At 40.1% G+C, this 12,438-nt stretch overlaps 1 protein-coding gene across 1 annotated transcript; it reads left to right on the top strand.

Moving 5' to 3' along the window:
* Window positions 1-323: 323 nt before the first annotated feature.
* LOC116479565 (large ribosomal subunit protein bL21m) lies at window positions 324-1,440 on the top strand. The gene is given in 3 exon segments (XM_032171609.1): window positions 324-516; window positions 1,078-1,156; window positions 1,158-1,440. Coding segments are annotated over 3 exon segments (555 nt in total).
* Window positions 1,441-12,438: the final 10,998 nt, after the last annotated feature.

Raw genomic sequence — 12,438 nt, forward strand, 5'->3', positions numbered from 1 at the left:
CATCAGGCCCCTATATTTTATTTTCTCAGCTCTCTATGGTTGTAGTCTCAGCCTGCTCAAACCCCTTTACCCCAGGTCCTGAGCAAATACTGATGATATGGGCAGGGCCCATAGGAGTCATATCAGTTTACATCCGCAGCAGTTTAGCAGGGACCTGATGCAACAGAGAAGAGTCTGATGCTGTTTGGCCCTCTCGAGCCCCAGGACTTCCTGCCCCTTCCTCTTCTCAAGCTGTTTCAGTGCATTTGATCAGGTATGCTGGTCAGTACCCAGATCCTCATCGCCCTTGTGTCAGTGCTTGCTCAAAAGGACTAGATGCCGCCATGGGGACCCCACTTACCGGTGGTGGCCTCGTCTTTTATAGATGGATTCCTCAAAATCACACTTGCCACCCCTGTCTCCAAAATTTGGATCACAGTCTAGATGCTCCCACCCTTTCTCCTCAAAACTGCCACACCACAGTCTCACCAACCGCCAGGGTGCTCTGCCCTTTCGTGACCAAATCCCTGAAGCTAGGTGAGTTTTGCAAGCCCTATGCACCTCAGTCCCACTCCCTGATGATCCTAAGATGTAAGACCTCACAGAATTTACACTGGAGCCTAAGTAATAGTGCACCATGCTAAAGAAAACACAGTTTAACTAAACACAATCCAGGAATTCTGACTTACTGACTTCTTTTGCAACTTGCTTCCTCTCTCATTTCTTCTAGAAATGGAAAATTTTTCAGACCAAGAAAAACTGAACAGAACTTGCCAGAATTATGAAGCTAATGACAATGATTCATTGATTTATTCAACAAAAATCACAATAATAATAATAGGCATTTACAGAGCATTGTCTCTCTTCCAAGCATTTTATATGCATTTTATTTAATCTTCACGACAATCTTATGAGTGAGGCTTGGAGACTACAGGTAACATTCCTAAAGTTTCACAGCTAAAGAGATCTAGGTCTAACTGAATCCCAAACAAGTACAGCACATGCTCGCTAGTTGCTCATGAGTATAATTTTACACTAGCCTATTACACATCCTTGGGGGTGGCCATAACCAAGATGTCAATGGTTCTCTGATGTAACTTTATATCGCCACGGGGAAAGATGGCAGGCTTTTTCCCATGGTGCATTTTGCCAGCCACCAGTGGAAGGTGACCTCTGAAGGTCACCTTAATTGGAAATGAACTAGACCTTGCATGTGGAGAGAGAATTCTACTGGAGAAGGTCCTACTGGTTGGGGCAGACAACTTCACACTGCTTGGCAAGCCACTCCTCAGAAAGGATCTTGTTTGAGTAGAAGCCATAGTCATTGAAAAGACAGAATCATGGCCAAGAGTCATTATGAGATTTAGGAGAAGAAAAAGCTTCAAGAAGAAATAATTCGTTGTGACCCCTCAGACCGTCCTCCGGATAAACAGCATTGAGATTGCTCCGTGTTTGTTGTAATCATCGAGTTAATATTTGCAGAAGTATAAAAATAAACTCTTCCTTTCCAAGGAAAAAAAAAATCTTGGGTATGGCCACCCCCAAGAATGTGGAATAGGCTAGTGTAAAATTACACTAATGAGCAACTAGTGAGCACGTGCTGTACTTAACATCTCTTGTTCAGGATTCAGTTAGACTTAGATCTCTTTAGCTGCAAAACTTTAGGAATGTTATTTATAGTTTCCAAGCCTCACTGATAAGATTGTTGTGAAGATTAAATAGAACCCATATAAAATGCAGCTCAGTTGGTGATGGCACTTTCACCTTTGATCCTTCATCACCGTCTGCCCAAAAGAAGCCCTGTCATGGAGCAGCCAGATTCTCATTTTAGGTAAACAGAAAAGGATGAGACACTTCTGGCCTTGTTTTTTCTCCCAGAGCATTCAGATGCTGATTACATTACAGACAAATCAAGATTTCTCAACCCTCTCCAATTCTTTCAATCAATTATCCATTTAGTGTAACTATGTGATAATGTCTAACACATAAAATTATCATGAAAAATGTGAACGCTAATAAACTAAAAAAAAAAATTCTTTTTAGTAGCAAGGATTTTGTATGGGGAAGCCTGGCTTTGTGGGAAATGATTTGATAAACTTATAATGGAAACTGAGCCTCAGGGAATGGATTCCATTCCAGTCAAATCTTCAAAGGAAGAGAGGGAGCTACTCTGGATAATAAGAGTGAAGAATCGAAAGTTCCTGGAAGGAAATCCTGGAAAGGAAAAGAAATTGGTACTGTGTAGAGGAAAGAGAAAAATCTCCCCTCTGCATGATGGCACAGCTGAGGCAGAACTTTGGAAAAGAAAATCTCTGGAATACTGACAATCGTTCTTCCCTGAAAAACCCTCCGACACCTTCAGAAACTATTCTGAATTGCTGAGTATTAATGCTTTTGTGTGAGTATGTTATTTTGAGGAGATAAGCTCTATGTCTTGATAAGAGTGTATCAAAAATAGACCTCACACATCAACCCAGGAGTCAGAGGTCACAAAGGAGACTGACAAATGGGTCATGGTGAGAACTACGACCACCTGTGTCCACATAGCTTAACTAGCAGAACTGAAGCTGAATGCCACCTTGGTCAAGGTGACTTAAATAAACCAGTAAATAATTTCACTGCTTGCTTCAGAAAAGTATCGAAAATCAAAATATCTGAACAAATGTTTGCTTAACTGGACAAACAACCTCCTTCTCAGGACAGTAGATTGCTCCCCTGAGTAAACAATTATCAAATGACTATTTATATGTCAAGAATTGCTTCAAGAAGCTTGCCTTACATTTCTACTAGACCTAAATCAACATACCACAGATTCCCCAATCTCAGTCTCCCTTTACTAAAAGACTGTTCTCAAACCACTCGATCCCATAGCCCCAAGCCCTATAAATATCCTCCTGACCTCCTCTGAACCTCTAGGTTCTGAGACCTAGTAAGACTTTGTCAAGGTTTCTCTCCCTTACTGTAGTAGGCTTAATACACAGCTTTGATTGATCAACAGGTGTTTTTTTTTTAGGCAAGTCAACAGGGGCTAGTGCTGAGCCTGTCACAGACCACATACTATGATATTAACAATATAATAATAACAAATAAAGGGTCTAGCAGAGGCTAGCATAATACCAACTACTCAATAAATGAGGCAGCATAAAGCTACTTGCATAACTGTGGCAAGAAAGATGGTAATATCAGTAAAATATCAGGTGACAAATAACAGGCCACAAGATATCCTGAGCTCAACTTGAACTTTTCCATTCCAAACGTGATATCAACGTCTCTTCAAGGAGACCTTGGTTTCTTTAGAAAAGATATCCAAATCTAAGTACAAGAAACAACGAATTGTTTTTACCTTAATAGTCAGGACAGAACAGAGTGATCTCAAAGTGACCCTTGTACTGAAAGCAGAATAAGTAACTACCTTTTTTTTAAGTCAATTCCATATTGATATTTCCAATATAACAAGGTTTCTTTTCTCCTTTCTCACAAATTAGCTTATAATCCATTTTTTCTAGTTTTGATATCCCACCATTACTTATTGTCATTTCAAACAAAAATGAAAAATCACAGTATTATCCTTCCTGGAATCGGCTGCAAAGTCAACTTCCATTCAGACAGTTCATCTTGTCGGCATCAGTCACAATCTTCCTCAAAGGAACGTGAAAGAATGCACAAGTGTAAGTCTCCTAGTGTTCTAGCATCCCAAAAAGAGTCCCATACAATTAGTAAACAACAGCAATGCAAGGAATCAAAAATAATAAGTCTTTGGTATTTGATCTAAATTTTTTCACTAGTTTTGCATTTTTACAGTATTAATGCCGTGAGTTTCGTCTAGGATTTTTTTTTGCATATGTGCATCCAATTGTTCCAGCAACATTTGTTGAACAATCTATGCTCTCTCCATTGAATTACCTTTACTCTGTCGAAACTCAGTGGACTATATTTGTGTGAGTCTATTTCTGGGCTCTCTGTTCAGTTCTAATGATTTATATGGCTATTCTTTCACCAGTACCATTTTGTACTAATTACTGTGCCTTATAGTAGGTTTTCAAGTTAAATAGTATAAGTCCTCCAAATTTGTTCTTCTTCAGTAAAGGGTTAGCTATTCTATGTTTTCTCCCTTTCCACATAAATTTCAAAATTTGTTGGTATCTACAAAATACTTGCTGGGATTTTGTTGAATCTATAGATTAAGCTAATAAGAAATAACATCTTAGTGATATGGAGTCTTCCAATCCATGAACATGGAATATTTCTCCATTTACCTAGATCTTCTTTGATGTTTTCCATCAGTGCATTGTAGCTTACCACATAGAGGTCATGTACATATTTTGTTAGATTTATACCTATTCCATGTTTTGGGTGCTAGTGTAAATGAAGTTTTTAACTTCAAATTTTAATTGTTCAGTGCTGGTATATTGGAAACAATTAACTTTTGTGTATTCGCCTTGTATCCTGTCACCTTGCAACACTCACTTATTAGTTTCAAGAACTTTTTGTCAGTTCCTTAAGATTTCCTGCATAGATAATTATGTCACTACGAACAGTTTAATTTCTTCTTTTCCAATCTGTATACCTTCTGTTTTCTTCTACAAATATGTTAGGTTAAATGGAAAAGAATTAAGGTTGAAGATGAAATTAAGGTTGGTAATCCGGCCTCCAGATGAGGAGATTATCCTGGATTATCTGGGTAAGCCAATATGAAAGCGAAGATTCTTATAAATGGGTAATACAGGCAGAGAGAGAGAGAACCAGAGAGATGGCAGCATGAAAAGGACTCAGCTGACAAGGAGGAAGCAGACTGTGAGACAAGTAGTGCAGGCAGCCTCTAGAAATTAAAAAAGATAAGGAAACAGATTCTCTTCTCAGAGCCTCCAGAAGGAACAGAGAGCTTCCCTACACCTTAATTTTAGTCACTGAGACTGATTTTGGACTTATGACATCCGGAACTGGAAAATAACAAATTTGTGTTGTTTTAAGCCACCAAGTTTGTGGTAATTTGTTACAACAGCAATGGGAAACTAATATACATATCTTCTGAAAATAAGCCTGTTGTAATTTTTTGTTCTTCCACAGGTAAAGTGGTGTTTTTTTCCTTTGGCTCTTTCAAGATTTTCTCTTTGTTTTTCTGCCATTTGAATATGATATTCTGTCTTAGACCATTTTGTGCTGCTATTACAGAACACCTGAGACTGATTAATCTGTAATGAGCAGACATTAATTTGCCTCACAGTTCTGGAGGCTGGGAAACCTAAGGCCAAGGGGCTGCACCTGGTGAAGACCTTCTTGCTGCATCACAACCCGGCAAAAGGCATCACACGGATGAGAGAGAGCAATAGAGCTTGAGAGAGAAAGGTTCAGAGGAGGAGGAGGAGAAGGAGGCTGAATTTACTCTAAAAGGAAACCCACTCTTAGGATAACTAACCCATTCTCAAAAATGACATTAATCCATTCATGAGGGCACAGCCCTCATGACCTAATCACCTCTTAAAGATCCCTGTCTCAACACTATTGTGTTGGAGATTAAGTTTACAATACCTGAACTTCTTAGGAACCATAGCACATTCTTAGGGGTAGTTTTATGGCAATTTGTTCTGCCCAATATTCTTTGAGGATCTATTGTTTTGCTACATATTTTGAAATTGTCAAAAAAAAAAAGGAAAAAAGAAAAAAGACATTGTCCCCTCCCCAGTTCTTAGATGTTCTTTTTTGTGTGTTTTGTTCTATTCTGTTTGTTTGCTTGTTCTTCATTTTCTCTCTCTGCATTTTAGTTTGGGAAGTTTCTATTTACCTATCTCCAAGCTCACTGATTCTCTTCAAGCTCACGGATATGTTGTGTTTACTGGAGCCTATCGAAGACAATCTTCATTTCTGTCACAGTATTTTTTATTTGTAGTATTTCCATTTGATTCTTAGAATTTCCATCTCTCTACTGACATTACCCATCTGTTCTTGCATGTTGTCTACTTTCTCCCTTAACATACTAATTTTAGTTATTTTAAATTTCTTACCTGGTAATCCCAAACTCTATTTCATATCCGAGTCTGGTTTTGATGTTTGCTTTATCACTTCAGGCTGTGTTTTCTCTCCCTTTCCGTGTGCCAGAGGCTTCAAGTTCTCTGGCATTCTTGCCTTTGTCTCCCATCTTTACCTCGTGCTTCCGTAACTACTCCTACTTAGACAGAGTCTGTGCCTTGCAGCTCTTTCACCTGTGATCCACTGTTATTACTGCAGCCCTATGGTACGTAGTAAAGTATGGGGAAAGGAAAGTGTTTTATAATCTTTAAATCTCAGCATTTTAGTGGGCCTGTGTCTCAGGACTGTGTTCTTCACAAATGTTTCTTCTTGTATAGCTTCAGGTGAAACAGGACAACTAGAAGGGACTCAAGTTAGAGGAACATCCTTCCCCCACAGCCCTCTCACAGCAGTCTGGTAAAGCCTTTCCCCCTGGAGAGCAGACCTGTGTTTCTGGACATACTTCAGAAGGATTACTCGTCCCCTCCTCATGCCAGAGCCACAGGGGTATCTTTCTCAGAACTTCACCATGAGAGCTTGGTGGGATTCCTGTAGGTAAGCTCACGAAAACATGGAGGACCCATCACAGTTCGGCCCCCAGGTGTTTCTCACTCCCATGCTAGTCCACACTCAGCCTCCAGCAAGTCATCAAAATTACCATTTAAGTGTTTTAACAAGTTAATTACTCCAGTGGATTCAGGTCCAAGTAAGCAGATCTTGGCTGTGAATTTCTGGATTTGCCTACTCTCCAGATTTTGTTGTGGCAGTTTGTCCTGCAAATTCCATTCTATGATGGAACTAAAAAACTCGCTTATTTTGTTTGTCCAGCTTTTCCTTGTTTTAAAGGCTGGAGTAACAACTTCCATACTCTGTATATGTTGGAGCTAAAATTGGAAGTCTTTCATGATGGGTTTTTTTCTTTTTTTTCTTTCTTTTTTTTTTTTTTTTCTGAGATGGAGTCTCGCTGTGTCACCCAGGCTAGCGTGCAGTGGCATGATCTCAGCTCACCACAACCTCCGCCTCCCGGGTTCAAGCGATTCTCCTGCCTCAGCCTCCTGAGTAGCTGGAACTATAGGCACGTGCCACCATGTCCAGCTAATTTTTGTATTTTTAGTAGGGATGAGGTTTCACCATGTTAGCCAGAATGGTCTCAATCTCTTCATCTCAGGTGATCCACCCGCCTCGGCCTCCCAAAGTGCTGAGATTACAGGTGTGAGCCACCACACCCAGCCCATGATGGTTTTTTTCATTGAGGCCTCAGTTGGAAAATTCAAATGATTGGAGCTACAATCATCTAAGGGCTTGCTCACACACATCTGATGATTTGTGCTGATGTTGAGTGGAAGCCTTACTGGAACTCTTGGCCAGAATATGCACACATGGTTTCCCCATGCAGCCTGAACATTTCAACATGATGTTGGGTTCTGAGGGCAAAAGTCTTGAGATGGAGAGAAGCCAGGTAGAGACTACACCCTAGACTTCAAAGGATGTGACTTCATTCCCGTTTCACTTCACTGGTAAGCAAAGTCACAAGCCCCTGCCTAGTATTTAGGGGAGGAACATACCCTCATCTTTAAGTTGCAGGAGTGTCAGTTGCATTACAAGAAAAGCATGGGGATGGGGTGAATATATAAGTGTGATTACTTTTGGAAATTTCACCTTGTTGCAAGTTAAATATGGGGAATTCCAAGTTATCAAGAATTTTAGATCTCACCAGCCTGTGACTCTGAAATAATCTCAGAGTGACTTTTTCATATTTATATTTTGAAAAAATATTGCAGGCTGGGTGCCTGCAAATCCCAGCACTTTGAGAGGCCAAGGTGAGTGAATCACTTGAGCCCAGGAGTTCAAGACCAGCCTGGGCAACATGGTGAAACCATGTCTCTACAAAGGTACAAAAATAAAAAATTAGCTGGGCATGGTGGTGCATGCCTGTGGTCCCAGCTACTCGGGAGGCTGAGGCAGGAGGATGGCTTGAGCCCAGGAGGCGGAGGTTGCAGTGAGCCATGATTGCACGAACTGCACTCCAGCCTGGGTGACAGAGTCAGATCCTGTCTTAAAAGAAAGAACAAAATTGCAAACTTACAAAAGAGTTGGAAAAGCTTTATATTTCCTGAATCATCTCAGAGTAAGTGGCTATCCCAATGCCCCTTCACCTCTGGATACATTAGTGTGCATTACCTACCCACAAAGCATGTCCTGCTTAACCATGATACAAACCTCAAAATCAGGAAGTTTAAATTGATACATTACTACTCTCTCATCTTCAGACCTCATTCAAGTTCACCAGTTGTTCTAAAAATGATTTCTACTGCACAAGGTTTCAGTTTAGAAACTTGCATTGCATTTAGCCATCATGTCTCTATAATTCATTTCAGAACAAAACTGTTCTTCAGTCCTTAGTCTTTCCTTAACTTATACGACTTTGATACTTTGAAGACTACAGACAAGATATTTTGTAGTATGTTTTCTCATGACTAGAATAGGTTATGCATCTTTCACAGAGATATCACAAAAGGTATACTGTGTTCATTTCCTTGCATCCTATCAGGTAGGACAACCTTTTCATTTATCTCATTACTAAGGATGTTCACTTTTATTCCTTGATTAAGATGGTATCTGCTAAGCTTCTCTACTATAAAATTACTCTTTTCCAATTTGTAATTAATAAATATTTTGTAGGGAGATATTTTGCAATGATGTGGCTATACCATTCCTCATCAAACTTTTGGTGTATTCATTTATATCAATATATACTCATGGTTTCCTATTATATTCAATAGGTCATAATACATTACTATCACTATTTATTTTGATGCTCAAATTTTCTCATATTTCACCAGTGGGAGTCCCTTCGAGCTGGTTTCTGTGCCTTTTAACATGTTTCCATCATCCTCTGAATACTTCTTTTTTTTCTAGCACATCAGGTACTTTCACTACCCCTATTCTGGGATCAGCCAATTCTCCAAGGAGTTCTGGTTCGTTCTAGCAAAGAATAGTATTTAGAAGTCAAGAAATGGGTGATCAGTGTTCTCATTGTTATTGAGATGTTACTACTCCCAGGCCCTCTCAATGGACAGAGTTAGGGTGAACTAATATTTCTATCTATTATTTATTTCTATATCTACCTCTATATATTGAAGAGCATAAGTTAATACTGATACATCCAATTCTAATTCAATATCATAGGGTTTATTCTAATTTTCTCCTTTTCTGTACTGTACCTGCCTTCAATAGTGAGGAAAACTGGCTCCCATTATCTTTAATATAATTACTTAATTAATTTCCCATCTGCACTAATATGCCTTCCCCTATGCAGATGCCGTTCTTACTTCACTCTAACACCCATGCTGGGTGTCCTCCTCACCTTGCCTGGACTCTGACACCCTACTCCAGGCCATTCTTCCACATGGGCACCTCCTTACTAGGCTAATGTCCAGAGGACCTGTGTCAGGCTGCCTCCCTGTGATAGACTGCATAATGGACCCCCAAAGATGTCCACATCCTAGTCACCTGAATCTGGGACTGTTGCTTTATATGGCAAAAAAAAAAACACACACACACACACACACACAAAAACTTCTCAGATGTGGTTAAGTTAAAAATCTTAAGAAGGAGACAATATCCTGAATTATTCAAGTGGTCTTAATGTAATCACGAGGGTCCTTATAAGAGGAAATCCAGAGTATCAGAGTCAGAAAGAATGAGAGAACCTGGAAGATACTCTTCTGCTGGCTTTTGAAAAGGAAGAGGCTACTAGCTGAGGAATGAGAGTGGCCTCCAGCAGTTGGAAAAGTCAAGGAAACAGATTGTCTCCTAGAGTCTCCAGAAGGAACAAGCCCTGCCGATTCCTTGATTTTAGCCCACTGAACCTAGTTTTGGATTTCTGCCCTCCGTGATGATAAGATAATAAATATATGGGTTTTTTTTTTTAGCAACTAAGTTTGTTGTCACTTATTACCAAAGCAATAGGAAACTAATATGCTCATCCACCTCTTCAAGGACCTTCTCATTCTGCTCAGGTTCTAACACCTTCCACACCAGGTTTCCTCCCTACACACTGTGCCTGGAATTTGGCTGCCCATAATGGGCAATTACAGATGTCTACCTTACTCTGATGCACTTAATTAATTTAGAATAATATTGTTCAAATGGGAAGAGAGAGGAAGAGAAGAATGAAGAGAACAGGATAAGAAAGAACAGGAAAATCCATTGACATTTCATGCTCAAGTTTTAATCACCAAAAATTGCCCCACCAGCAAGCATATGCCAGCAAATTCTGAAAGTCACTAAGGGTGGGATGCTATACAATAAGGGCTCTCCCACTGCAAGCCCAGGCTGCTGCCCCAGCTGCTTACAAGATTAGGGAGATACCTGCCCCTCCTGGCATTGGGAGAGGAATCAGCCCCCAAGGTCTCTTAGTCTAAAGCATGGTCAATCCCTCCTACACGCTCCATCACACTTCTGAAACTAGATGTGTCCATAAGAGAAGAAACACACAACATAGAGAATAATTGACAACCACTGAGTCTCAACTCAAGTTCTCTTAAAGGATCTTCTCCCTGTCTCATTCCCTGCTATCATCCCAGCACCTAATACAGTTTATATCTCTTCATGTCTCATAGTCTGGGCCAAACTGAGACCAACCTCAGAGGGAATGTTTTATCCAGCCCTAGACTAAAATTTATCTCCTGGGGCTTCATTACACATGGTATGATTAATCACTGCTCAAGATGATTGATGGCGAGAATTTCCAATCCCTTCCCCAGAAGTATGGTCTGGAACTATGGTCCAGGCAAGACAGTTTCACAGTAGCCCTCCATCTGTTTATACATCAAAGTCTCCATCAATGAATCTTAATTCGAACAAGAGTGGAGACACCAGTAGCAGACCATATTAGCTGTAGCTGTCCAAAATTAACCCAATTTACTTCCAATCTTGCTTCTTCAAAGATTCAAAAGTTTTAGAATCAGGTCTCACCCACTGTCACTTAGTTACCCAATAATCAAAATAATGACCCCTGATTATTGTCAATGACTCAAATGATCTTTTGTGTGATCTATTTCACATAATCCTACTGTTGCTGTTGGAGGGTTATGTGAAATTGTTGAGAAGGAAGCCCCAGATGCCTAACCCTCTCTATCCTTGACATTCACAATCTTGCCACCACTATATGTTCCACAGCTGGTAGAACTAATCTCACTATATCCATTGTCTTGTTTATATCGGTGATCATAATAAGTCTCAGACTCACAACACATCCCTATGCACATTCCCTTTTATGACCGCCTCTCTTACTTTGTCTCACTGGGTCTTCTGGAATTTACAGCCCAGAACTAACCAAATCCATCATATGCTCAACTTCCTCCTTCTCAAAAGATAAACTGGCCCTCCCCTAAGGACATTACTTCCCCTGAATTCCTCTCAAGTGTGGCTGATTTTCTCTTCCATCTTCTGGGCCCAGCACACTGGTCTGCTGGTTCTTCTACCACTCCAAGAAAATCTCCTCTTCAGAGCCTTTGCAAGGATACACCTTTTGCCTGGAATTCAAATAGCTACCTCTCTTACTTCTTACAAGCGCTTCCTCAGATGGCATCTCCTCAATAAGGCCACATATAATCACCCTTTTAAACCTCTAGCCCTCCCACCCCACCACACATAGGATTCCTAATTTCCCTGTCCTGCTCTCCTTTAACTATTTTTCCATGACACCAATCACCTCAGAGAATGCCATGCAACAGACTTACATATTATGTATTTTATTCATTGTTTATCTGTCCCTTGCTTAATTTCAAATTCCCCAGGGGCAGGGATCCTTGGCTGTTTTGCTTGAGTAAGGTATCTCAAGGATCTACAACAGCACCAGGCACATAGTAGGTACTCCAATAAATATTTCTTGAGTGAAAGAATCAATTCGTACCACAATATTATGAGGAACACACAATTATTTTTCTTTTTCAGACAATAAAGCTGAAACTTAGACAATATACATAATGTATTAAAGGTCACACTACTTGTAATGGAATAACTTGGATTCCAATCCAAGCCTTCTCCCTAAAGCTTACACCCACTACTCCACACCCACTGGTGTTTGTCAGCATTGGTTGAGGGAGAGGAAGATTCTGAAATGAAGGAGGGAATAGGAAGGTGGAGAAGGGGCTAGAAATAAATCTCTGTGTGCCAAGCTAAGCAGTTTAAACTACATTCCATAGCAGAAGCTCTGAATTGAACAGTGACATAATTAAATCTGCATCTTAGAAAGATAATCCAAAGATTTGCCAGCTGGAAAAGCGAAAGCCAACAAAATGCTAGTGGAAAGAAACACCACATTTAATGGAACAAAATGCAACTCTAAAATTTCCACAGCTAAGACGACTCCCCTCCCTACGAATTCATTAATAGGTAGTTCTTTCACTCCAGTTCTCACTTAGAAAAAGTCCAACACAGCATAAG

The sequence above is a fragment of the Hylobates moloch genome, unplaced genomic scaffold (assembly GCF_009828535.3).
Source record: "Hylobates moloch isolate HMO894 unplaced genomic scaffold, HMol_V3 SCAFFOLD_12, whole genome shotgun sequence".
NCBI lineage: Eukaryota > Metazoa > Chordata > Mammalia > Primates > Hylobatidae > Hylobates > Hylobates moloch.